This window comes from Hippopotamus amphibius, chromosome 1, assembly GCF_030028045.1.
Source record: "Hippopotamus amphibius kiboko isolate mHipAmp2 chromosome 1, mHipAmp2.hap2, whole genome shotgun sequence".
NCBI classification, from domain to species: domain Eukaryota; kingdom Metazoa; phylum Chordata; class Mammalia; order Artiodactyla; family Hippopotamidae; genus Hippopotamus; species Hippopotamus amphibius.
In genome coordinates this window covers 16343471-16369693 of record NC_080186.1, presented here as the reverse complement: position 1 = coordinate 16369693, position 26223 = coordinate 16343471, and the positions used below count along the sequence as shown (strand labels likewise).

Genomic DNA, 26223 nt, shown 5'->3' with positions numbered 1-26223 from the left:
CGCGTCTCTACCCTCTGCGGTCGGCACGCCGCGCGGGCCGCGGCCCCAGCCCCGGCGCGCAGAGGGTTAAGGCGCGGGCGCGGGCGGGGGAGGAGGCCCCCGGGCGTGATTGGCTGCGCTGCCCGGGCCCCGCGCCCCGCCATTGGCCCCTCGGCGGGCCCGCCTCCCGGGACTCGGCGCCCGGGCCACGCTCCGCCGCGGGGGCCCAGCGCGCCGCCGGGGCAGCCAGGCGCGCGTTCCGAGGAGCGCGGCAGAGAGCGAGGAGTGCGGCCCGGGGAGCGGCGCGGGGCTGGAGCGGAGCGCGCGAGCTATGGTGAGTGCCGCGCCCGGCCCGCCTCGACGGTCCCCCGCGGCGGCGCAGGGGTGGGTGGGACTCGGGGCCCGGCCGGCTCGCGGGGGCTGGGCGCCGGCTGCAGCTCTGCGAAGGCGTGTGGAGTCGGGGGGCGCGCGGGCAGGGCTCGGCTTGCCTGGCGGCGCCGCGCTCGGTTCCGTCGGGGGCGGCCGCGCCGAGCTCGGTTCTGGGTGACTGGACCTGGCCGGGTTTGGAGGGCTCGGGGTGGCCGATTCGGTTCGGGGTCCCTTGGTGCGGTTCTGGGCTGGGGCGTCCAGAAGTCCCTGGACACGGCTGGGCTTGAAGACTCTCGGCTGGTTCGTGAGGGGATCGGGGACACTCTGAAGAGGCTGGATTCGGTAGGACCTGAGTGTCCCGGGACTCCGAGGTGGGTCTGGGGCTGAGGCTCGGCTTAGGGCATCGTGGGTGGCCGCGCCGAGCGCATTCGGAGGGCTGGGTCGGGCGCCTCGGGACTGTGGACCCACTGTGCCCTAAGGGGGTTGAGAGTGGAGGCTGGGCAGCCAGGTTGACGATTGTCAGAGTCCAGGGGGCACTTGCGGACCCTAGGCGCAGTTATCTGGTCTCCCCAGGATCTCCCAGTAATGGGTCCTCAGAGGAGGGGGTTGCTGAGGCCAGAGAGAAGGGAGCTGGGCGAAGGGATTTCGGGGGGGCGATTTCTGCAGCCTCGGAAGAGAAACCCATTTGGTCGGGTTGGACCTGTTGAGGCTTTTTTAGAGAGGAGAGTTGTCTCTGGAAGGAAAGCCAAGACTTTTCAATACCTCTCTGAGGCCTGGTGATCACCTTTCCATCATAGAGGCCAAAGCCACCTACTTCTCTGTGGCTTCTTTCCCCAAGGACAGGCCCCTCTGATTCTCTCTAGTCTTTTCTGTGCCCCGTGGAGTGGATACAAGTCACCATGTAGGGCCTGAGGAAGGAGTGTGCCAGTGATGGTGGCTGTCACTCCCAGGGATGCAGCCACCTCTACTTCTCTGTGACAATGCTGCCAAGCCTGGGGTGGGGGGCAGGATAGGACCCCCTGTAGACTGACGAGTCCCTCAACGACTCCCCAGGGCCAATCCTTGCTCTGCCCAGGGCTGGAGTTCCCTTACAATATCCCTTTACTCTTCCCTCCAAGCCAGTCCCCTCTTTTCTCGCCCGACAAGTGTCTGCCTCCCCTGCACCACCACTTGCCTCTCCAGAATCAGTAATGATGAAATTATGGCTTGACTCCACACTCAAAAGTGCTCAGGGAGCATCTTGGATCCAGCCTACCTATTTGGTCAGCCTACCTGGACTGCTCTGCTTGCACAGTTTCAGTGGCAGGGCACTCACTCCCTGTGGACCGGCACTTGATTTAAGGTCTCAGTATATGGGAAATAAAAAAGGGTGACTTGGAAGTAATATCATCCACTCTGCCTCCAGGCCTACCATGACCTAAGTTATTCAGAAAGAGAACTGTATCCTCCTTAAAAATTAGTAAAGAAAGAGAGATCACCTTGCCTTGGTGACAGTTTTCAGAGCCTTGCAACCTAAGAAGACCCCGTGCTTTGGCATCAAACAGATTTGGGTTTGAATTCTGGTTCCTTTGCTTCCCCAGACAGAAAAATTACATCATGACCTCCAAGTATCAAGTTTCCTTATCTGTGAAGTGAGATGATAGGTCTTATCTCACAGGGATGGTGTACAGATTCAGTAAGATAACCCACTGAGAGTGCTTTGCTCGATTACAGCGCAGTTTCCTTTCTTGCACAACCTTAAGCTCAAGGTGGGAAGTTCTGCCTGACATCTAAACTATGTGCTAAGTCTGGAAGAAGGATTAAAGTTTATCATGTTGTGGGGAGAAGAAGAGGAGAGTGATACTTAGAGAATCAGTCCGTGGCTCATCATTCAACAAAGATTTATTGAATACTTACTATAGGCCAAGTCCTGTCTAGGGAGGAAAAAACAGCTGTAAACACTGTAATAAGAGCGTTTCCACCAGTACATAAATGTCCACGCAATTCTCAGGCTAGGTGGCATGTCTTTAGGAGAGGCAGAGAGACCCTGCCAGGCGAGGGCTCCCTTCTGGATGGAGAGGTGAGAGAAAGCTTCACTGAGCATGTGGCATCTGAATTGGAAAGAACATCACAGGTAGGGGAACCTGTGTGAGCAGAGGACCAGAGATGTGGGAGTATGGGAGAGGCCTGAATGGTGCTTGCCTGGCACCTGGGCATCAGAGAGGCAGGAGAAAGGAGAGAGAGTGGGCAAGGGATGTTGCTGGGGCCAGATGGTTGGAGGCTTAGGCAGACCGAGGAGCCGGAGCTCCACTGTGGGTTGTTGGTCCACTGCATGTGGATGGGGAGGAGGCTGACGTTAGGCTTCCTTGGCCCCTGTCATTTTGGTTTCCCCTAAACGCTAGTCCCTGTGCTCATGCCTGAAGTGGGGGTGATTCACGGCCGCTAGAGTGTTTATTCCTTAGATCTCCTGCTTCGTGGGTTTTAAACAATTCAGCATTCTCTCCATCGTTGCCAAGTTTCCCCTGGCCCCTGGATTGCTAACGGGGCTCCTTTGGAGAGTGTGTGGGCTGTTTCCTGTTGTCCTGGCTCAATGTCCCTTGTGGTTCCCAGCTCCCCACCCAGGTCTCTAACCCCTTGGCAGGGAGTCAGCGCTGTTCTCAAAGGCCTCAAGTAGACCCCCCCAGCGCAGGCTCGAGATGCGCGTTCTCAGGAGGCTTTTTGTATCTCCTGTCTCTGGTTGTCCCCTTACTGCCCAGCAGCAGGCCCAGAGAGGTGAAGGAGATTGCCCAGGGTCACACAGCAAGATAGTACCAGAGCAGGCACACACCCCCTGGATGTTTGGAGGGTTACCAGACAGACAGGTTGAGGGAAGGAGGCCCAACCCGGCATTCCCAATCCACTCGTGGCGCCTTGAGAATGTTCCTTTATATTCCAAACTAGGGGCTGAGCTCAAAGCCACAGCTGAGGTTTGGGAATCATCTTTAGAGTAAGTGGCTGAGTTGCGGACAGGGTCCAGCCCCTAGGTTTGAATACTGGATGTACCACCAACTTGCTGGGAGACTCTGGGTCAGTTATTCCCTCTCCCTGCACCTCCTTTCCTACCAAGTGGGGCAGATATGCTCCTTCTGTAGGATACAATGTAGAAATGCTTCATTACCTATGAAGAACTTGAAGGAAAGTATTATTAATTAAAGGTGGGAGGGCAGCCACATTCCCCCTGGAATCAGTCTGTCAGGGGTTCCCAGAGCATAGAAGTACCTTTCCCGGTATGGCCAGAGTCTGTGCTGATGACTGGGTTATTGCTAAGATTTTGGTAAATAGGCACGTTAGTAACTTTTGTTAAAGAGTAAGTACATTGTTTCCCAGGCAGAATTGGAGAGACTCAGCCCTGTCCAGGGGAGGAGCAGGATTTGGGGGAGGTAGAGAGCTACAGGGTGGGTTCAACAGAAAGTTTCAGATATCAGCCAAGACCTAAGCAGCTTGGCTAAAGTCCACACTTTGATTGTCAGTGGTGACAGTGAGGGAGGAACCATCAGCAAATGTTTACGACTTTTCATCCCTCTCAATTTTTTCTTTTCAGTTGACTAGATAAGTACCTCGCCCGGTCAAAGGGCTACATTCATTCATTCATTCATTCATTCATTCACCGAACAAGTATGTGTGGCATAATGCCAGGAGCTGGGGCTGTGGGCAGTGTGAATGAGACTGGTAGGTCTGTCTCCCACAGTCTGGCAGACCGGCGGATGTGGAGCAGGAAATTACACGTGTGATTTCTGTTACCAGGGAGATACGAAGGGTGCCGAGGAGCAGATAGGGCCACCTGGCCTGGGGATCAGAAAAGGCTCCCTGAGGATGTGACATTAAGGTTGTGGCCTAAAGAATGAACAGGACCGGGAAGAGCATTCCGGGCAGAGGGAGCAGTGGGACATGGGACAAAAGTGGGAGATGGGACAAAACATGGTACGCTTGGGAGTTAATTTGTCTGGAGGCTCAGAAGATGATGCTTGGGGGGTGGTCAGGGGCAGGTGCATGCAGGGAGGGCCAGGTTGAGAATTTGGGATTCGATCTTCAGGGCAGTGAGGGGAGTGACCTGATCAGGTCTGCATTTTGAGATGATTGTACAGGCTGCTTTGTGGAGAATGGGTAGGAGGGGCGGGGCTGGAGACTGGGAGACCAGTTAGGAGGCTGCCAGAGTGGCCCTAGGAGAGATGACAGTGGTCTGGACCCCAGTCACTGTCCCATCCACCCCGCACCCCATCCCCATCGTGCTGCGCAGAATGAGCCGTGAGGAGAGGAGGGAGCTGTGGCCACAGAGGTCCCACAGAGCCCCTGGCCCTGTAGACGTTGACCTTCCTCTTCTCATGCTTTCATGCAGATAACCAGCGCGGCTCCTGGCCTCTAGGAACTTTGATCTAATACAGGAGAAAGGTGAAGTTACCAAATGGCTCTGAAACAAAGTAGAAAACGGGGATGCAGCTCCAGAGTCATGCTGGCCATGGAGGTGTATCAGGGAAGGCTTCCCAGAGGAGGTGGCATTTGAGCTGCTTCCTACAGCAACAGTTAGTAGAATGGAATGCTTCCTAGGAGCCAAGCTTTGGAGAGATGACAAATACTCTGCTGTCCTTAAAGAGTTATAGTCTGGGGGGCAAAGTTTAATGAGCAACCAGCACTGACTGAACCCCACTGCTAGAGAGTGGTGCTGAGAATCTAGGGCCTGAGGATTCTGCCCTTTCCCCAGCGGCCCTGAGGATGGGGTGCCTGGGATATCCGCAGGCCTGTCTTGGCTTGCTGACAAGCCTCAGAATGACTCCCTCCCCGCAACAGGGCTCCTGGTGAGGGGGTGGTTATTGAGGGGGAGATGTAAACAGAGGAACAAATTTCTGGAGAACATTCAGGAAATAAACTGAGGGAGGATCTAACTTCAGGGCCCAGAGATAGGGAGGTGGGCCTGGCTGCTAGATCGTCTTAAAAACCTTGGAGAGTTTGTATTAAAAGGGGATTTGTAACCATCCAATTCAACATCCCCATTTTACAGGAGGGAAGACTGAGGGGTAAAATGAGCCTCTACCATGTGCCTGGCAAGTAAATGTAACCCTTTGACCATCCCACCAACCACAGGAAGTAGGTTTATCCCCATCACAGAGCTGTGAAAGCTGGGGCCCAACTACCACTTAGGGAATTGGGAACTGGAACTGGGCAATGGCCTCCTGATTCCTCAAGATTCTGGCTTCAGTCCCAAACTATCACTCAATTTAGCAGAAACTGCCTTCCTGGGAAAGCCCCCTGGGGACAGGGATGGGACTACTGGGCAGTGGCCAGAGGCGTTGGGAGCTGATCGGGGCTGGACACCGGCCAGGCCGAAATGCAGATTATCTTTCACCTTTGCACAGCACTTGACAGTGAAGTCCTTTCCTGCCCACTCAGCAACTGTCCTTGAGTCCCACTGCCCGTCAGTAGCAGAGCTAGGACTTAACCCAGGCCTGAGCCTCCCAGCCCAGATTCCCATCTCCCCGGCTCTTGGCGTGGCTCTGGGGGCCCCGGCCCAGGTGTGCAGCGGCCCCTGACTGGAGATGTCCCAAGCTTCCTGACCACACGCCCCCGTGAGTGTGAGGAGCAGCCCGACACACGAGCCTCCTCTTCTCCGGGCTCCTCCCCGCAAGCTCCTTTGCCTCCTTGGCGGGGCAGGCAGGAGGGCGGGGCAGGCAGGAGGGCAGGCTGGGGCCACAGCCAGGAGGAGTAGGATTACAGTGTAAACACCTTCATGTCAATATTTACCTCTGCCTGGAACCAGAGCGTCCGCCTCCCACGCTGCCCCTCCAGGTGCACCTGGCCTGCTCCCAGGCCCCAGTCTGGTCATTGAAGGCAAGGCCAAGGGTGGAGATGAAACTTCCAGCCCAGCTCTGCCCCTGACTTCATGTGGCCCTGAGCAAGACACTCTGCCTTGCTGAGCCTTAGTTTTCCCATCTGTAAACTGACGTGGCTGGAACAGACCGATTCAAGGGCCTTTTCAGCCGTGACATGGAGGATTACAGCATAATACTCTGGTCCAGCGCATGGGCGTGAGGTTGGCCAGACCGGGCTTTGAATCCCAGCTCTGCCATTTCCTCACTGTGAGATTGTGGGCAAGTTAGTAAATCCATTTGATCTTCTGTTTCTCCATCTGTAAAATGAGATCCTAATGTACCTGTTTTGGAGGGTCATTGGTGAGGATTAACGAGGTGACGCATTAATGCGCATAGCTTTTGGCACAGGATAAGCACTGAGTAAGGGATGGTGGTGGTGGTGGTAGTGGCTGTTATTCCAAATAAACATTTTATGATTCTTTGAATCCAGACACTGGGTTGCATCATCTGGGGACTGGAGCCAAGGGTGGGGACTCTAATCTCAAGCCCTCCTAGTACTCCCCAAGCCACTGGCTGGGGGAACCCAGGGGTTGAAAAAGCCCCCTGGTTAACACACTACACACACACACACAGACACAGACACAGACACACACACAGACACACAGACACACACACACACACACACACACACACACACACACACACCCTGAGGCTCCTTTTTTTTGGATGGAGGTCCAGGGCTGACCTCAGAGATCTGTGGCCGTGAGAGCAGCGAGGAAGGGTGGAGGAGGAGGCAGAGCAGGGAGGAAGGATGCATTTCCGAAGCAGCTATTTCACAGAAGCCTCGCGTCCAGGACACATAGGAGCGGCTCCCTCCAGCTCTGGAGAGGACGGGGCACGGGACGGGGCAGGCAGGGAGGGGCCGCTGCCAGTCAGCAGAAGTGGACCTGGGGACCAGCAGGCCCAGGTTCAAGCCTGCCACCCACACTTGTTGCTCTGTCACTTTGGACAGCAGGTCACCTCTCAGCTTCATTTTCCTCGTCACTAATACGGAAATGCTGGGGCCTGTTTTGTACAGTAGTTGGAACAGTTTTATCAGATGCTGTTTCAGGAGAACCCAGCTCAGTCCTGGCACATGCAGGGGGCTCAGCCGGTATCAGCCTCACGAGAACCACACGCCAGTCCTGGTGCTGCTTGTCTGGGTGCTTCTTGAGGCCAAGATTGTGCTTTTTTTTTTTTAATTGTGGTATAATTTGTACAAGATGCACACATCTTGTACAGCTCAATTTTTACAAATGTACACGCTTACATAACCACCCCCAGCTCAAAATGTAGAACCTTCCCGCCACCCCCGGAAACTTCCCATGTGCCCCCTTCCATCAATCCCCCTGCTACAGGGGGCCACTGACCTACTTTCTGTTACTCTGTTTTGCCTGATTTTGAACTTTATCTGCGTGAATTCATACATATGTACGCTTGGGTTTGGTTTCCTTCAGCTTCAGTCAACACTGAACGTTTGCAGTTCTTCCGTGCTGTTGCCAGCATCTGTGCCTTTTCAGGCTCTGTTGCATCCCACTGGGTAGATGCGCATATAAATGTCCATGGATGACATTTGAATTAATTCCATTTTGGGCGGCTGTGACACTTCTGTGTGTGTTTCTTGGGTAGGTCTTAGGAGTGGAACTGCCAGGTTGGAGGGTCGACGTGTGTTTAGCTTCTCTAGAAACTGCCACACAGTTCTCAAAGGAAGGTACCGTTCAATTCTTTGCCCAGGGGCCCACGGCCTAACCTAGAGTACTTTCTTGATGAATATTTTTAGAGAAAGGATGGAATTTGAGTCCTTCCTTTGTTTTAATGCTTCAGAGCCACATGTTGGCCCTGCCCCTGCCCTCAGGGCCTAGCACCTCCAGGCAGGGGCTCTGCCTAGACCCTGCCTGAGCTTTGTCTAGGTACCTGTGATTTCTCAGGGCAGGGAGGGGATCTGGGCCCCAGAGACCCCAGGCCATGAGGCTCCACCACTGATTGGCTGTGTGACTGTAGGCAAGTCCCTTCCCCTCCCTGGTCCTCAGTTTCCCCTTCTGCAGAACATTGTGTGGGTTGAAGGTTTCTGCAGCTGCCTGGTTTCTGGTGGGCTCCTCTCATTTGGAAGCCATTTGCTCCCAATTGCTATGTGCTTTTCCACCTCCAGGGTTGCACCTGTGCCACTGGTGAGCCCCAGCTGTCCCATATCTCTGAGGAAGGACCATTTGGGAAAGTGGGTAGGCTCTTCATTCTTGGTACCCTCCCTACGCACCTCACTGTGAATCAGTCCTCCCTGGGTGAGAGCTGAACAGGCCCCTGGCCACAAGAGCCCCGCCCACAGAGGCTTTGCAAAGGTGACGGAGCAAACCTAGGTCTGAATCCTGCCACTTCCGGGCTCTGTGACCTTGGGCAAGTCACTCCACCTCTCTGAGCTCCTGCATCCTCATCTGCAGGGTTGTAAGGATGAAATGAGGTCCTGTATCATTGTGGGCACAGAAGTGGATGGGGCAGCAAAATCCCTGCTCTTAAGGAGCTGCATTCTAGGGGAGGGAGCCAGAGACTAAACAGGCAAAGCAGCCGACCTGAAAGATCACTTCAGAGAAAGGAAAGAAAACAGTGATGTGGCTGTGAGATCGGGGGGTGGGGGTGGTAGGAGGGAATATTCTAGATGGCTGGGGAAGGATCAGGAGGGGCAGGCAGACAAAGATGCAGGAGAGGAGCGTTCCAAACAGAAGGAACAGCAGGTGCAAAGGGCCTGAGACAGGGACGAGGGATTTAGCACGTTATGAGAGGCAGGAAGGCCGATGTGGCTAGGCAGAGGGAGCAAGGGGGACGTGGGTAGGAAGAGGTGGGCATGGAAGGGCCAGGTCATGCAGGGCCTCGTCAGGCATGGGAGGAAGTCGGCATTTCATTTTTAGAGTGATGGGAAGCCACTGCAGTGCTCCAAGGAGGGGATGACCCTTTTGGTTTGTTTTAGAAAGGCCCCAGCTGCTGTGTGTGGGAATGGCCTGTAGGGGGCAGGAGTGAGGCAGGGAGGCCAGCGTCTGGTGACAGTCGGCCTCAGTACCTTCTCCTAATCTGAGGGCAAGGAGGCTTCTGTTACTCTAGGATGTGGGATTTTAGCAGCTGCTTCAGAGGATGGGAGAGAGGTAGTGAGGGCATCCCAGGTGCTGCAAGATGTTTCTGGCAGTAGAGCATGGTGGGCAGAATTTGCCTTTGGAGCCAGATAGACCTGTGTTAAAACCTCTGAACTCCGCCTTCCAGGGTGAGCTTGGGATTCTCCCAAACTGAGCCCTTTCCCATCACCTCAGGCCCTGAGGACCCAGGGACATGGAGCCAGAAGGGTGCAGAGCCAGAGCCTGCCTCCCCCGCTTCCGCACACCCTGCCGAGAAGTGAGGAGGAGGAAATGAGAGCTTCAAGGGCATGCCTGGCCCCTCTGCCCTCTGGGCTGCTGCTCCCACAGCCCAGCTCGAGGAAATCCTGTGGCTTTGTGGTTCCTGGGTGTCCCGGGCTGGTGGGAGGCAGGAGACGGCCATGAGAAAGCAGCACTTCATCTTTCTCTGCACTCCCCCCCCACCGCCCCCACCCCCGCAGTGGGTGGTTACTCTGTATCCTGCTCGGTGTCTGGGGGTGGAGGGAAGGGAGAGGAAGGGGAGGGCATGGGAGTTCACAGAGTCTCAGAGGATCTACATGGAACAACCTCTTCTTGGGGAGAGAGGCTCAGGCAGGGAAAGAGGCTTGCCTGAGGCCACACAAGTTAGAAGCAGCACTTAGACCCTGACTTCCGGGACTCCTGATTTGGTGCTCTTTCTGGTTAAGATGTGGGTTTCAGATAGACCTGGGTTCTAGTCCCAACTTGCCGCTTAATCCTAGCTGGGTGATCTTGGGCCAGGGACTGTTTAAGAGCCTCGGTTTTCTCCCCTGTGGAATGGGATGATAGTAATTCCTTTCTCACGGTGTTTTGAAAAGTGGTTGAAATGATTCCTGTAAAGCTCGTAGGGTGTGCACATAGTAGGTCCTCTGTAACGGGAACTGTCATTAACATAATAATAATGGTAATAGTACTATTGCAGTTCTTTTACTCTGAGCCTGGTGAAGAGCTGGAGAGATTGGCTGCGTGCTAGGCTTCACTTATGCTCTTTTCTAGTTCTGGTGAATGCAGTTAGGCTGGGGAGGTGAAAAAATTCCCATCATCAGCCAGTCTCACTGCTGCTTTATTTTACTTGCACATATAGTTGGGAGACCCTTTAACAAGACCCTTAATTATCACCACCACCCCAACACACACACACACACACACACACACACACACACACACACACACACACACACACACACACACGTACATGCATGAAAGTCTTAGGTGGGCTAGAGCTACTCTGTCTGCCTGCAGCCTAAATAGGGAGCAGACAGGCATTAAATGCACACCCAGGATGGAACACTAGGCAGCTCCCACCTTCTGCACCAGGTCCCTACCACACATCCACTGATTCCTGTTTGTGCAGCATGTCCTTGGGGTCAAGAGCAGGGGTAGAGGTATCACTTTGAACTGGAACTCCGGCTCCACCACTTACTTGTTGTAAAGGACCTTTGAGCAGGTAAGCTTTCCTCTCTGAGCCTTGGGTTTCCCATCTGTGGTGTGGGGATAACAACCCTCTCTGGGGTGTTTGCAGACATTAAACAAGAGAAGATGTGCTCAGAGCACGTATGGTGCATATTCAGCACTTGACTGTAAGAGGTGGGCGTCACTCATTACAACATTGATGTGTGTCCCAAACCCATTAGCCTGTTCCTCTTTCCACAGCTATTCTCAGAAACTTTCTTGACCATCCCCCACCCACTCACCACGAGTTCCCACAGCCCCCTTCACTCCCCGCCCCCAACTGCCTTCTGTCAGGCCACGAGTCACCTTGGACGGAATTTCCCGTGTTTCTTGTCTCCTGCACTAACACAGGTCAAGAGCCGGGACAAGCCTGCCTGGGTTTGAATCCCAGCTCTGCATTTGCGTGAGCAACTTCAGGCAAATCCCTTTAATTCTTAGCCTCTCTTTCTGCCTAAGTGAAATGGGAAGAATACTAGTACTAAACTCATGCAGTTGTTTAAACAAGTAGTATAATTCCTGCAAAGAGCTGGGATCCCTGTCTATCATAATCTGGGCTCCATACGGTAAGTGCCTAGTAAATGGTAACTGATTTCATTACTGGGTGGAGTTCTGCTGGAGCAGAGCCCCTGCCTTTTTATCTCTGTATTGTCAGCACCTGACAGGGATGGGATTGGAAGGGCTTTGGGATCTGTAGGGGTGTGCACCGTGGACAGCAGAGAGTGGTGTTGCCTTACCAGCAAAGTGGGTCTCCTCCGAAAGACCTTTGTCAGGGACTCGGGTCATATTGTGAGCTCGTTTATGCCCATGTTGGCAGACGTTTCCCACAGCTCTGCTCCGCGTCACGCCATGCTTGAGGTGGTGTGGGAGGAGGTGCAGACACAGGGCTGCCTTAGGGAGCTCACAGTCCACCGGGGAAGCTGGGCACCATGGCTCTCACCCAGTTCCGGCATGATCAGCACAGACCGGGCAGGTTGCTTCAGAGAAGACTTCCTGGGGTTGGTGACACTTGATGATTGCTTCGGGGAAATGATGTATTAACCTCTGCCTACTTTTTTTAAAAAATAAATTTATTTGTTTATTTATTTGTTTATTGGCTGCGTTGGGTCTTTGTTGCTGCGCGTGGGCTCTCTCTAGTTGTGGCGAGCAGGGGCTGCTCTTTGTTGTGATGCACGGGCTTCTCAGTGCGGTGGCTTCTCTTGTTGCGGAGCACGGGCTCTCGATGCGTGGGCTTCAATAGTTGTGGTACACGGGCTCAGTAGTTGTGGCACACGGGCTTAGTTGCTCCAAGGCATGTGGGGTCTTCCCGAACCGGGGCTTGAACCTGTGCCGCCTGCATTGGCAGGTGGATGCTTAACCACTGCACCACCAGGGAAGTCCCAGCTTCTGCCTACCTTTGATTTTTCTTCCATAATCCTTTTGTTCTGTCCTGCCATAGTGTTTCCTGACCTCAGCTAGTGTTATGTAAAGATAATCATGTTTACTGAGTATTTACTGTGTGCCAGGCACAGTGCTAAGTGTTTAACGTTATCAATTCACTTAATCCTCACATCAGCCCTATGAAGCATTTACTGTTATCCCCATTTTAGAGGTGGGGAAACCACGTCACAGAGAGGTAATCTATCTTTCTGAGCCAGAAAGTGATGGAGCAAGATTTGAACCCCAGGCAGAGCCCAAGTTCTTGACCACTACACTAGAGTGCTTTGTCTGTAATCAACTAACCCCCCACAGCCCTATGACTAGGCAGTCTCGTGGACCCTGACTGCTTCCCCTTCCATGGCAGTTCTTTGCAGCCAGCAAAGGTTAAGTTCATATGAGGTCTTTCTGTATATCCGTCCTTAAGCACCAGCTCTGGCTTGAGGTGATGTCCCTTCAGGAAAAAGGGATCTGGAATTTGAAACTCTAGAAAACAAAGGGCCTGTATCTGGGAGAGGAACAGGGGTTAGAATAGAGGCATTTAGTGGGGAGAGGAAGGGAACTCAGAAGGCTGAAAAAGTTGGCATTTAAACTGAACCAATATTTGCTGAGTGCATCTTCTGTGCCAGGTACGGGGCTGTCTCTGCCCTCCAGGAACTCCCAGGCCTCTGGGTAAGATAGGTAAGTCAACAGGCAACAGCCTTTAAAGGCTAGAGAAATGGACGACTAACTTGGCCCAGGGAGGTGATATTTTGAGTTGGGTCTTGAAGGATAAGTAGGAGTTCACCAGCCAGGCAGAGTCAGTAGTGGCAGAGCCAGAATTTAAACCTGAAGAGTCTGTCTCCAGAGTCTGTGTTCTGATCCACTGTGGCATGCTTGGCTCCACTGCCCTGCGAGGTCTGGCCTTGGGAGATGTGATTTTTCTGGTCCTGGGTCACTCAGTGCGGGCCCTGGGCAACTGTCCAGCCATTTCCCATCCAACCCCTGCTTCTGTCCTCACAAACCCTGCTGCCTACCCCTTCTGCAAGGGTGGTGGGTGGTTGACCAGCCTTCCATGGAGAGTCTCTGCTCTCTCTAGGTGGCCAGGACTTGTGTCCTGAGAAGGACACACAGATTCCATCTCTAGTGCACCTGTGGCAGCAGAGGAGGCATGAGGAGTTGGTGAAGGATTTCCTGTTTTGTTTTGCAGCTCTCCCCACCTCCCCGCCCCCTGAAATGTGCTTTGCATAAGGCACTTCCTCAAATCATTCCAACAACCCTGGCAGGTAGAGGTTGGTTGTCACCATTTTAAATCTGCAGAGGGCAACAAAGAGGGGTTGAGCTGCACGTCCAGCTAAGCAAGTAAAGCATCCAGAATTTGTTCCTCAGCTTGTCTAACTCCAAGGCCTGTGCTCATGTTTTTAAGCCATGAAGAAGCAGACCAGTTCATGAAAAGCCTGTGCCTTTCTGGTGCCAGATGCTCTCACCCCCATTCCACATAACCTCTGGGCTTCTAATCAGGGCCCCAGGAATTGCAGCTTAGTGGTAACAATAAGACTGCTTTGATTGCAGCGCTTCTCAAACCCAGGTGTGCACGCGAATCACCAGGGGTTCCTGTGACAAATGCACACTTCATTGCCCTTGTCGCAGACGTTCTAAATCCGTGCATTTGGAGTGGGATACGGGAACCTGCGTTTCCGCCGAACTTCCTGATTCTGATGCTGGTGGGCAAATGACCATACTTTGGAAATCCTGACTTATTACGTCTGCTCTGGGCCCAGCACTGTCCTGGGCCTCTTGTTTTGTCATTTCAGCTGTTAGAACGTTGCTCCGTGGGGGAAATTGATGCACGAGGAGGTGGGGAGTCTTGAAAGAGACTTCTACCAATTATAAGGAAGACGTTTGTAACCAACGTGTCGTAAGTGTTCATTTAATCTTCAGATTAATTGGCTGAGGAAACTGAGGCTCAGAGAGGTTCGGTGGCTTACCCAAAGCCAAGAAGCTCATCGAAGCAGAGCTGGAATCAGGACCGGGTCCCTCAGCTGCTGATGCCTCTGTTCTGCTCAGCGCCCCCACACAGCCTCTTTTGCACACTCCCACACAGAGATTCTTAGAGGCATGGAATCCAGGTAAATACGGGAAGATTGTTGGTGGTGGTAACTACCATTTATTGAGCAACTGCTGTGTGCCAGGCACAGGGTATATAGAATGGTGAGCACACAGAAATGGCCTTGGGTAGTTGTACAGATTTTTTGATTTTGGAAAGGATACTCTGTGACCTTATGTCTGAGGAGCTGGTCCCAGGCGGGGACTAGAGGAAGAGCAGTGGCAGGGAAGACATCTCTCAGGAAGAAACATTTGAGAAGAAATCCGAAGGGTGGGTTAAGTATTAACCAGGCAAAGAGATAGAAAAGGATTCTAGGCTAAGAGAATGGCATGCGCAAAGGTCCTGAGGTGGATGACCTATATAGCATGTTCAGCGTAGCTGGGGCAGAAAGCGAAAGTGACCCAAGGTGAGGCTGAGGGGATGCCAGGGCCTGTGCCCCATGGGGCTGTGTGGACCAGGTGAAAGGCTTGGACTTCATCCCAGGAGCAGTGGAAAATGGAAAGCCACGTGTGTGTGGGTGGGTGTGCTTCCGTGTGCCTGTATAGGTGTATTCAAATCAGTAAACTTTAGGCTTTATTTTCTTCTACACTGAAAGACTCCATTTAAGCCTTCAAAGGAATAAAAGATAAACATCTATAAGTGGCAGGGTGGAGGGTCCACCTGGCCCTGGAAGGGATGCCAGCAGGGAGATCGCAGGACGTGCGTTGCCTTTTATTAAACTCTCTCTGGCTGAGTGGAGATGGACTTGGGTGAGGCGAATGGAGGTGGGAGACGGTGGTCCAGCCCAGGCCCGTGGTAGTGGCGAGGGAGAGGCAGACAGAGACACTGAGGGGTAGAGTTGACAGGCTCGGTGATGGATTGGGGTGGGGCGGGGATACCAGCCCATTGCTTTGACAGGTGAGAACAGAGCCAGAAAGGTGTGTGAGCTGCTCTGGGGTCACGGTCACACAGCTTGTTAGCAGACCTTCCAGTAAAACTGTGACTCAGGGCCCAGATTCCTGGTAGCTGCTCTTGCAGTCCTTCTTCCAGGCCTTCTGGTAGCTGCACCCCCTCCCTGGGCCCCCCAGCGCCCCCACTGTGGAGTCTGCTGGCTTCAGAAGAGGGGGAGGCTTTCTGGGCACAGATTCTGTCTTTGAAGCATGTAACAGGGGAGGGGCGGCGCTCTGCCCTCCGGATTCTTTCCCTGCGACCTCTGCCCTTCACCGCAGCCCTCCCCGGGCTCTGAGGGAGTCCACAGAAGTGGGGCTGGGGTGGGGCCTGCAGCCGCTGTGCCCACACAGCCCCTCGCTGGGCAGGAGTGGGGGCCTTCCGAGGATCGGAGGAGACGCCCTGCCGTGGGGAGAAAGGAAACGCAAGGGCCAAAGCATGGGCCTCTGCCAATGGGGTCTCCCCAGAAGTGAGAGAGGCCCCCTCATCCAAACCTCTTGAACTGGAAACTGCTGGCTGCCATTTAAGATTCTCCCTCTCCCCCCTGCCTCCCCCCCCCGCCCCAGCATTAACTCTCTGGCAAATAAAACCTCTGAGATGTTCCGTTAAATGAATCTCTAGCTCTGTAGGCCTCTCCCCACCTCCCCACCCTGGTCTAAAATATCCCCTCTCGGGGTCCAAGATAGCCCTAACTCCCCTGTCATGAACCTTGTCCCCTCTGTATCGGAGCCCCCATTTTCCTCTTTGAGGCTCAGGCTCCCCTTTTTTTCTCTCCAGGTTCCAGAGCCCACTCTCCCCTCAGGACCCTTCTCCCTGGGAATCACCCCTGGGCCGTGGACACAGGGCTGATCTCTCTCTAGGGACTGGGTCCCCTGCTCTCTTAGAGTTGAGACACCTACACACACACACACACACACACACACACACACCACACCCACCCCTCTCCCAAGGACTGGGCCCTTCTCACCCTGACACATAGCAAGTGTTCGAGAAATGTGTTTTCTTCCTTCTGCCACCCCCTCTTCCAGGAACCCCCCCCCAATCTTGTGGCCCCTCCTGCATCCCCCACGCCCACATGGGTGTCTTTGCTCTGGGAGCCGCATGTTGTGTGGCAGCCGGGCCTGGGAAGCGGCTGTTGTTAACTTAGAACATGGGGTGGAAGAAAGATGAGGACTGAGAAGGGACAGGGAAAGAGCTCGACGCTACCGGCTCAGCCCCCTGGTCCTGAGGTCCTGTTGGGTCGAGATGAGGCCGATTTGAGACAAATCAGAGGAAGTCCCCTTCCCGTAGCCGGGAGCTCAGGTGTGGACATTATTGTACTGGTGGGACACGGGCAGCAGGTTTGAAAGTGAGGTGGGGATGGCGGGAGAGCTGCTGGTGGCTTCCTCGAGCCTCTGGCTGCCATCTGGAGGACAGTCCCCGGACGTACTGTTGGTGCAGCTCTTTGATACCTCTTCTCTCTGACCTCTTACCTGTCTGCTCCATGGGGCAGGAGAGAGGAGCCACAGCTTAGTGAGTGTTAACTTTGAGCTGGGCCCGTGGCAGACAACGTGTGTGCTGACTCATGTCATCAGAGTCAGATCTAAAGAGATGGGTCCTATCGTGTCCCCATTTAACAGATGAGGAAGCTGAGGCTTGGTGAGGCAGGGTGACTCGGCCAAGGCCACTCAGCTTAGAGCCATAACTCCAGAGTCAGGAGTTTTTTGCAGGCTCCTCTGGAGCATCTAACTTCAGGGCAGGGACTGGGTGGGCCTGTGGCTCAGAAAGGCTTCAAGCAGTGAAGAGAGAGGGGCCAGCCGAGGAGGATGAGAGGAAGGCTGCTCTGGAACCCTGACTCGGGAGCTCTCTGGAGGGAAGCAGGTGGCCCCCTTTGGGGGGGGGGGGCCAGGCAGCTGGAAGCAAGTTTCGAGCTGGATGAGGAGCTGGCACTGTTCTGTCCTCCGGGCACTCACGCCCTTTAACTGCACCTGTTACTTTTCTGCCCTGGAGGGGAAGCCCTGGAGGGCAGGGACCCTGGCTGTCTTGGCCCATCTGCTCTCAGCAGATGCCCGTGGAAGATGAGTGGAGGGAGGGTGCAAGCCCACAGGGCTGGAATAGGGGAGGGGTCGGGATGGGGAACAGTCTTCCTGTGCCAGGGGGACAGTCCTGGAGCCAGTGTCTGGCTCATAGTATCACTAGGAACATGTCTCTAAGTGTTCATGCCAGCTAACGGAGAAATAGAATTCAATATATCAAGTTGCACTTTGCAAGCAATTCCGACCTCTATCTATTGTGTAATGTGTTTCTTTGAAGAACAAGACCTGGAACAAAATGTCAGGGAGCATTTCTGCTGGTGATCTCGGATCCCTCCAATTGAAGAGGGATTTTTCCTTCTTTGGTGACTTGTGAGTTTTCTTGCTGTCCCCAAGTGCCGGTGAGTCAGCCGTAAAGCTCATTCAGGAAAGTCCAAAGGAATTTTTCTTCTCCATCAGGTTCTGTTTGGGCAGTGCCGGGTCACCCCCAGTGACACACTCGAGGATGTGTGAGGGAAGCCAGGCATACTCCACCAGCCACCTCTGCCTCCATTTGTCTACCCTTCCTGGGGCCCAGGGCCACCCCTGCCAGAGCAGATAGGCAGATCAGTGACCCGAGGGCTCTTCCAGCCTGACTCAGCGCAGCCCTCGCTCTCTCTGGGGGAAAATGAGTCACTTCTTCAACCCTGAAATATTTCTCTTTGTGTGGAAAGGAGTGGGGGTGGGGAGAGCCCCTCTTGGGTCCCTCCAGACTTGTTTCTCTGGCCATGGAGGGAGGGTTTCCAGGGTGACTGTTGGATGGGACAGCCAGACCCAGTTAAGTCAATAAACTGCAGCTTTTATATATATATTGAATATTATATATATATATACATAAAAATATGTATATATACATGAAAATTTATATATATATAAAGATTTATTTTTTTTTTATTTTTGACTGCATTGGATCTTCGTTGCTACGCGCAGGCTTTCTCTAGTTGCGGAGAGTGGGGGCTACTCTTTGTTGTGGTCTCATTGTGGGGGCTTCTCTTGTTGTGGTACATGGGCTCTAGGCATGAGGGCTTCAGTAGTTGCAGCATGCGGGCTCAGTAGTTGCAGCATGCGGGCTCAGTAGTTATGGCATGTGGGCTAAGTTGCTCCTCGGCATGTGGGATCTTCCCAGACTAGGGATCGAACCCGTATCCCCTGCGTTGGCAGGCGGATTCTTAACCACTGCGCCACCAGGGAAGCCCGATAAACTGCAGCTTTGACAGCGACCAGGGTCACCCTGGATGGAACCGTGCTGAGCTGAGCTGAGCAAGTAGAAGTTCCCTCCCCTTGACCAAGGCTGATCCCTCACTCCTTCCTCTGCCCACCCAGTGCCCTCAAGGGGGCGTCCCAGCCCTCTCTACCCCTCAACCGCTCTTTAACCTGGTCGGGTTAAGAAGGTATATGGGGGTGGGGGGGGGTATTAGTTAGCAGTGACTATTCTGAGGATGTGGAAACCCGGCTTCAGCAAGGGAGAGAGGTGTGATGGATTCCATTGGTTAGTGATGTCTGCCAGGGCCTGGGGCCTGGGGCCTGGGGCCTGGGGCCTGGGGCCTGGGGCCTGGGGCGCAGGGTGGAGACAGGTGTTCCTCATCCCGTTCCCTGGAGAGGAACTGATGGGCCCGGATTCACTCTTACGCTCTTCTCCAGTTTCCCTGGTATTTCCTAGGCGACCTTAACTAAATCACTTTACCTCTTTGAGACACTTTTCTCATCTGTAAAACAGGGCAAGTAACTACCACCCACAGTTGTGAAAAATAGATGAGAAAGCGTCTGCAAAGCAGCTTCATTTCCTTTGCGTCTTTACTCAAATGTCACTTTCTCAGAGAGACCTTCCTGGCCACCCCACTGAAAATTGTCCCTCCCCCTGTTTTCTGTCCCCTTCCTACTTGACTTTTCTCTTTATCACTCACTACAGTCCAGCACACTCCCTGTTCTGTTTGTTCATTTTATTTCATTTCTCTCTCCCCACTAACCTTTAAGGATTTCTCTGTGTCTTGTTCCCTGGTTTAGCCACCTAGAACAGGGCTGCCACGTGGTAGGCACATAAATATTTGTAAAGAGAATGAGTAAGTGAAAAAGGTAAAAGAAAAAATGAATAAAGCCCTGGGCACAATGTGTAGCCGGTTGTAGGGCCCGGGTACCTCTTCCTCATTCTCCAGCTGCGTTATTCTGGGCAGTGGAGTCCTTTCTCCCCGTTCTCTCCAGGTCAGTTTATCCACTTTTGAGACTTCATACTTTGTATCTGAACATTTCATACTAGTGCATGAGATTTCCCTGGGGAATAGAGTAGGGGACATTTATAGCAAAAGTAAAAGGTGCTATTTTGGAGTAGAATGCAGAATTGGCATCAATTTTTAAGATTTTTTAAAAATGAAGCTTCAGCAAAGGCTTTTTGTTCTGTCCTCAGACCTCCCTGGCTACAGGGTCACTTTCTGGGAAACTTTGGGAAGGTGTGAGGAGGCTTGGTTTTGGAAATGACCCCAACCTCGAAGCCCCACAGCCTGTCCTCCTTCCTGAGCCCCTGTCAGGGATTTCAGCAAACATGCACAATTTCTGCAGGGCGCAGGTCCCAGCGCATCTCATCCTGAGCCCAGGCCGACTCCGCTTCTTGACACCCTCACACCTTGTTTCTTTTTCTTGGGAGAGTCATTCCCTGGGACCTGGAATCCTGAAACCCCCTTTCTTTAAATAAGCATTTTATTTTGGAATAATTTTAGGTTTACAGAGTGGTTGCAGTGATGATACAGGGTTCCTGTACACCCCTCACGCAGTTATCCCTAATGGTACCATCTCACATGACCTGGGTTCATTTGTCAAAACCAAGAAGCCATCGTTGGTTCATTACAGTTAATTAAACCCACGCTCTGTTTGGATTTCACCATTTTTTAAAAATAAGTAAATAAATTTATTTATTTATTTATTTATTGGCTGCATTGGGTCTTTGTTGCTGTGCTTGGGCTTTAGTTGCAGTGAGCAGGGGCTACTCTTCATTGTGGTGTGCAGGTTCCTCATTTCAGTGGCTTCTCTTGTTGTAGAGCATGGGCTCTAGGCACGTGGGCTTCAGTAGTTGTGGCTCGTGGGCTCTACAGCGCAGGCTCAATAGCTGTGGCACAGGGGCTTAGTTGCTCCGTGGCATGTGGGATCTTACTGGATCAGGGACTGAACCCATGTCCCCTGCATTGGCAGGTAAAGTCTTAAGCACTGCGCCACCTAGGAAGTCCCCCGGATTTCACCATTTTTACACTCATGTCCTTTTCTGTTCCAGAATCCCATCCAGGACACCACGTGACAGTCGTCATGTCTCCCCTTAGCCTCCTCTGGTCTGTGACCATTTGTCAGACTTTCCTTGTTTTTCATGACCTTGGCAGTGTTGAGGATACTGGGCAGGTATTTTGTAGAATGTACTGTGGCCTTCCTCTCTGTCCGCTGCACATTGGAGTGGTCCCCAAGGCCATGGCCTTTTCCTCTGCCCTGGACTCTGCCCGTCCTCTCTTTCATTGATGCTGTCCTTCTGCGATGAAGGTCACCTCTGCACCTGCCCTCCTACCTCGCAGACCTGGCTTTGCCTGCCCTGCTTTCCTCAGTTAGCTGCACCTCTGTTCACAGTTGCCTGCATGGAGTTCTAGGTGCCACCCAGATGCCTTCCTGCCCAAGTTCTGTCAGTATTCTGCCTCCCTCCACTTCTTTCCACCCTCGCCCTCTGTCAGCCGCCTTCTTCCCTGGATTAAGGCAAAGCCTCCTGCTTGCCCCTCCAGCCTTGCCTCCTCACTGCAACCTTAGCCAGCTTTCTGCAACACATGTCTAGCCCTGTCAGCATCCTGCCTAAAACCCTTCCCATGCCCCTCATTGTCCTGGGGGAAGTCAGACTCCTCCATAGGAATTCTAGGGTTCTTGTGACCTAGTCCTTGTCCATTTCTCCAGCATCATCTCTGGCCTTTCCCTACCCTGGCCTCCCTGTTTCAGCCAAACAGAAATACAGTCTCCCCCCACCCACCCCCACCCCCAGTACAGCTTACTTTGCCCTCCCACCTCTGCCCCTCTGCATAGGCTGTGGCATCTTTGTTTCCTGCCATTAGAATGTGAATTTCATGAGTATAGAGATCTTCTCTGGCTTGTTCTCCACCTCCCTGCAGCACCTTGGACAACACCTGGCACATAGTAGGTACTTGGTAAATACTATTCATCAATATGAGAAGAGCATGTGGGTAAAAAAGTTCTTTATCAAATAATCTCAGATAAGCATGAAATTGTAGCAGTGACAGATGCCATGAAGACCAGGGTCCTGGTGCTGCACGTGCCTATAACAGGGGGTTTTGACTAGTAAAGGTTAGAGAGGGCCTCTCTGCACATGTGAATGCTAACTGCAATCCAAAGGAAAGACGGTGTAACTAGGAGGGAAGGGAAGTGCATTCTAGGTACTGGGTGTGTGCAGAGGCCTGGTGGTTTAAGGGAATGTGAAGGACTAAAAGAAAAGCAGAGTCACTGGGGCCAAGGGTAGGGAGGGGGAGGGCACATTGTGAAATGGGGCTAAACAAGGTGGCAGCGCCAGAGCCTGGGGTGCTCGTAGTTTTATCTTCATCCTTGGAGCAACATGAGGCCGTTGAATGGGGTATGAGAGAGAGAAAGAGAAGTAGAGGGAGAAGACAGGGAGAGAGAAAGAATCATGATTGTGTCTAGGCTGTGTGACCTTGGACAAGTCATTTCATCTGCCCAAGTGTCAGTCTCCTTGTCTATAAAATGGGGACAGAACCACCTACTTTGCAGGGTCATTAGGTGCATAAAATGAAATACACGTAAAGCACTTTACCCCACTATGGTGCATAGTCGGGGGCCTGATAGATGTCCTGTTTCCTCCCTCCCTCTGTCACACCCCCCTCCCTCCCTGCCAGCTGCAAGCCATGAAAGAGACATTAAGAAGCCCTGTTCGCAGTCCAGCCGTCCTCTTTGCTCACGGTCCTTCCCCTTTTCCCTCCGGTCTCAGGCCACATCCGGCCTCTGCCCTGCAGGGAGGAAGGCGATGCCTGACTGTCCTGCCCAACCCAGGCCCACCTCCTGCTCTGACCGCCAAGATGCCAGGATTCCTATTGCTTGCCTCCCCCAAATCCTGCGGGGACTGCTGAGCTGCAGGGACGCCAGCAGATGCGTTCGGTTCTCTCTGGGGTTAAGGGGCCTGGGTGTGGAAGGGCCGTGCCTGTTCCTGCCCAGCCCCTCCCTCCTGCCCACTTGCCCTCAGAGCACCACCAGTCCTGTTCCATGGCCACCACTTCTCCAGTACCCTACTGTAGATGCTCTGGAGTCGTTACCCTGTTTAAGCCACAGTGTCCCCTTTTCACAGATGAGGAAACTGAGGCCCAGGGAGGTGACATGATGCTCCCGGGTTCTCATAACTTATTGGTGGCAGAGATGGATTGGAGGCAGGTACACCTGACCCGGAGACCCAGTACCCCGCACCACCTCCTGTTGGACTTGGAGGTCGGGGACACTGGGAGGGTCCTTTGAGGTTAGCAGCCAGTGCCTCTGAATGCAGGCACTCTTGGCATTTTGAGAGAGGCAGTTTTCATTATTTTGAAGGCTTGTCCCACATATAGCAGGAAGTTAACAACTGTGGCCCCCAGGATTAAATGCGAGTACTCCTCAGTCATTTGACAAGCAAAAATGCTCCCACATATACACAAAAACCCCTTAGGGGGCAGAACTGCCCCCGATTGAGACCTGCTGATAATTCAATAAAAAGTATGGTAATACTAATAGCAGCTAATATTACTGAGGGCCTGGTATGGGCTAAATGCTTAACCTATGTATTTTCATTTAATCTTATCAGATATAGGTACCATTAATAGACCCATTTTACAGATGAGGAAATTGAAGGTCGGAAAGGTTAAGTGATTTGCCCAGATCACTCAGCTAGTTAACGGTAGAGCCAGGATTTGAATTTATGCTTCTATTTTAAAGAGAAGGCCCAGAGAAGGCAAATGATTTGCTCCACGTCACACAGTAAGTGAGCCTCAGGGATGGGTTTGAACTCAGGGCTTGCAGAGCGGTCCTCTTTTCACTCCACCTGATGCTTAGAAGGACAAGATGAGCCCCATTGGCTGCAGCTGGCAAGAGAAGCTACTGGCCTACAGTCGGGGAGGATTCCCACCTCTGTAGCCTGAAGCCTCGGGTCCACCACTGTCCCCTTCACCCAGACACCTTGGTTATGTCCCCTGTCTCTCCCTCCATCACCCTGACCTTGTGTCCTTGGGTTGGGCCCATCAAGCCCCTCCTCTAGCCTCACTTTCTCTCCTCATCCTTGGAATTATCCTTATCTTTTGTGGAGTGGGACAGTTTAGAGGATCGGGTGACAAAACTAGTGTGAAGAAAGTGCTAGTTTCATTCCAGGCATGTCTACAGGCTCAGGAAATGTTTTCTAATTCTGAACCCCATTGTCCTTCCCACTTCCATTCTCTGACTGTCCCTCTGTCTGTCCTTCTTCCTCTCCCTCTCCTCTTCATCTCTGAGTTTTCCTGTCCTCGCCTGGCTAGGTATTTAGGCCAGCTTCCAACTGCTGGTGCCAAAATGGCACCACCTCCCTGTCTCCTGTGCCAGTGGTTGGCACTGTCATTTTTGTCACAGGGCCTGGGGCCTTGGGGTGAAGCATGTGGGAGGAGGAGCCCTGGCACAGTCCCAGCTTGTGCCCTTGGCCTGCCCTTTGCACTGTCCAGGTGAGAAAGGCTGATTGCTCTCCTGCCCTTAGAGCATCCTCTGGTGTTCCCATGGCAGCCGTGTAGCCAGGATCCCTTGGGTCCTGCTGGGCAAAGGGCCACCAAATTCCCCACACGGTGCCCACAGTCCTGGAAAGGAAGCATCTGTTAGGAGGCCAGAGGTGGGCAGCACTGACCTGCCCCAAATTCTTAGCGAGGGAAGCAGCGCTTGGCTCAGGTGGGGTGTGGGGTCTTTTGGTTTCATCTGCACACACCCCTATCCCCAGTCTATCTCACTGGGAAGCTGCCCACGACTTCGCTCTGAGCCTCAGTTTCCTCATGTGTAAAATGGGGCTGTAATGCTGATGCCAGAAGTCGTCCCAGCTGCCCATGTGAGCCAGATGGGGACTGTGGTCCGCGAGCCTGGGGAAGCTGTCCTGGGAGCCTCAGACAGAGCAGGAGGGAGGCAGGACCAGACCAGTGGGATACAACTCTGTTTTATTAGGACTTGGGAATCAGACAGATCTGCCCTTCCAAGCAGTATGGTCTTGAGGAAACACCCTTCCTTCTCCAAGCCTCAGTTTATCCTTCTCTAAAATGAAAATAATTCTTCCTGCACGACAGGATTGGTGGGGAAACGGCCCAGTATACGGTAAGTGCTCATTAAGTGTTAATTACCTGTGAAGGCACTGGCCAGCCACAGCCACACAGGGGAGGGCATTTCCTGTGGTCAGCCCTGTCTGCACCGGTCTGGGTCCCCAACAGACCCCCTTCCTGGGCGTGGCTGCTGGGTGTCCCCAGGCTGTGCTCCTCCCCCAGGGAATTCCTCTTGGGTTATTCACACAGACTTCCCCAAGAAGGCTGAGCCCCTCTCTGTGAATGTCCCCAGCCCATTATCTGGCTTTCCCTGAAGTCTTTATGGATTTCTGCTTTGTGTTAGGTTGTCAATGTCCTGTCGTATCTCCCCCAGGAGACAGGGGCAGCCTGCTGAGTCAGAGTGACCTGAGTCTGAGTCCCCAGCTCTGCCACTCATTAACTGTGGGATGCTGGGCAAGTGCCTTCACCTCTTGGAACCTCAGTTTTCTCTTCCATAAAATGGGGATAATTGGACTTCCCTGGTGGCACAGCAGTTAAGCATCCGCCTGCCAATGCAGGGGACACAGGTTCGAGCCCTGCTCTGGGAAGATTCCACATGCTGCGGAGCAACTAAGCCCGTGTGCCACAACTACTGAGCCTGTGCTCTATAGCCTGTGAGCCACAACTGTTGAGCCCATGTGCTGCAACTGTTGAAGCCCACGCACCTAGAGCCTGTGCTTGGCAACAAGTGAAGCCACTACAATGAGGAGCCTGCGCACCACAATGAAGAGCAGCCCCCACTCTCATCAACTAGAGAAAGCCGGTGTGCAGCAATGAAGACCCAACGCAGCCAATAAATTAAATAAATAAATAAATAAATATATATATATATTTTTAAATGGGGATAATAATCCCTCTAGCACAGGATGGTCATGAAGATTACATGAGAAAATGTCACACGGTGCCTCACGTGGGGTAGATAATGAGTCAGCGATAGCGTATCTGCTCCCCTTTTCCAAACCCAGGGCCCAGCAGCAGTGGTATCCTGCAGGCTCTGACGCAGAGCCAGGGGGGGAACCTCACAGACGATCAAGTCACCACCCAGGCAATGGGCAGGGGTGGCTGCACAGCTGAGCCTCAGGCTGCTGGAAGTTCCCAGAGGAGGCTGGGACCTCAGGAAGCCTCCCCAGAACGAAGGAAGGCTGAGAGGGAAGACCCAGATGAGGCCCCTACAGGTGTGTGGGCAAGTGCAGAGGTTAAGAGCACAGGTTCTGGCAAGCACACACTTCCTCCTTCTACCAAGGGCTGTGTGACCCCCGTATGAGTGACTCAGCCTCTCTGGGCCTCAGTGTGCCACCTGTGAAACGGGGGATGGTGATGCACCCCATCTCCTGGCGCTGCTGTGTGAGGGTGAAGAGATGATGCATGGAAAGTGCTTGGCACGGTCTGGCCAAGAATTTCCTATTATTTATTTTAAGAAGTGCTCTCAGAGGCCCACCGACTGCTTAGCCAAACTCCTCAATTACCTGTAAAACAATTACCTGTAAATTTTTTTTTTTTTGAATTTTAAGAGCTTATTTTTCCAGTACCTTCCAGGGGCCAGACGCTGTACCTCGTGCCTTCATCACGTTACCCCACGTAACCTTCGCTGTCACCTGTTATCCCCATTTTGTAGATGAGGCAGCTGAGCTTCTGAGA

The 26223-nt window shown here is 53.1% G+C and overlaps 1 protein-coding gene across 1 annotated transcript in view; it reads left to right on the top strand.

Moving 5' to 3' along the window:
* The first annotated feature begins 208 nt into the window (after positions 1 to 208).
* The window catches only part of ECE1 (endothelin converting enzyme 1), a 112311-nt gene continuing 86296 nt past the window's right edge, over positions 209 to 26223 (top strand). The window contains exon 1 of the mRNA XM_057698879.1: positions 209 to 313. Coding sequence (XP_057554862.1) covers positions 311 to 313 — 3 coding nt within the window. The 5' untranslated portion in view covers positions 209 to 310. The remainder of the gene's footprint in view (positions 314 to 26223) is intronic.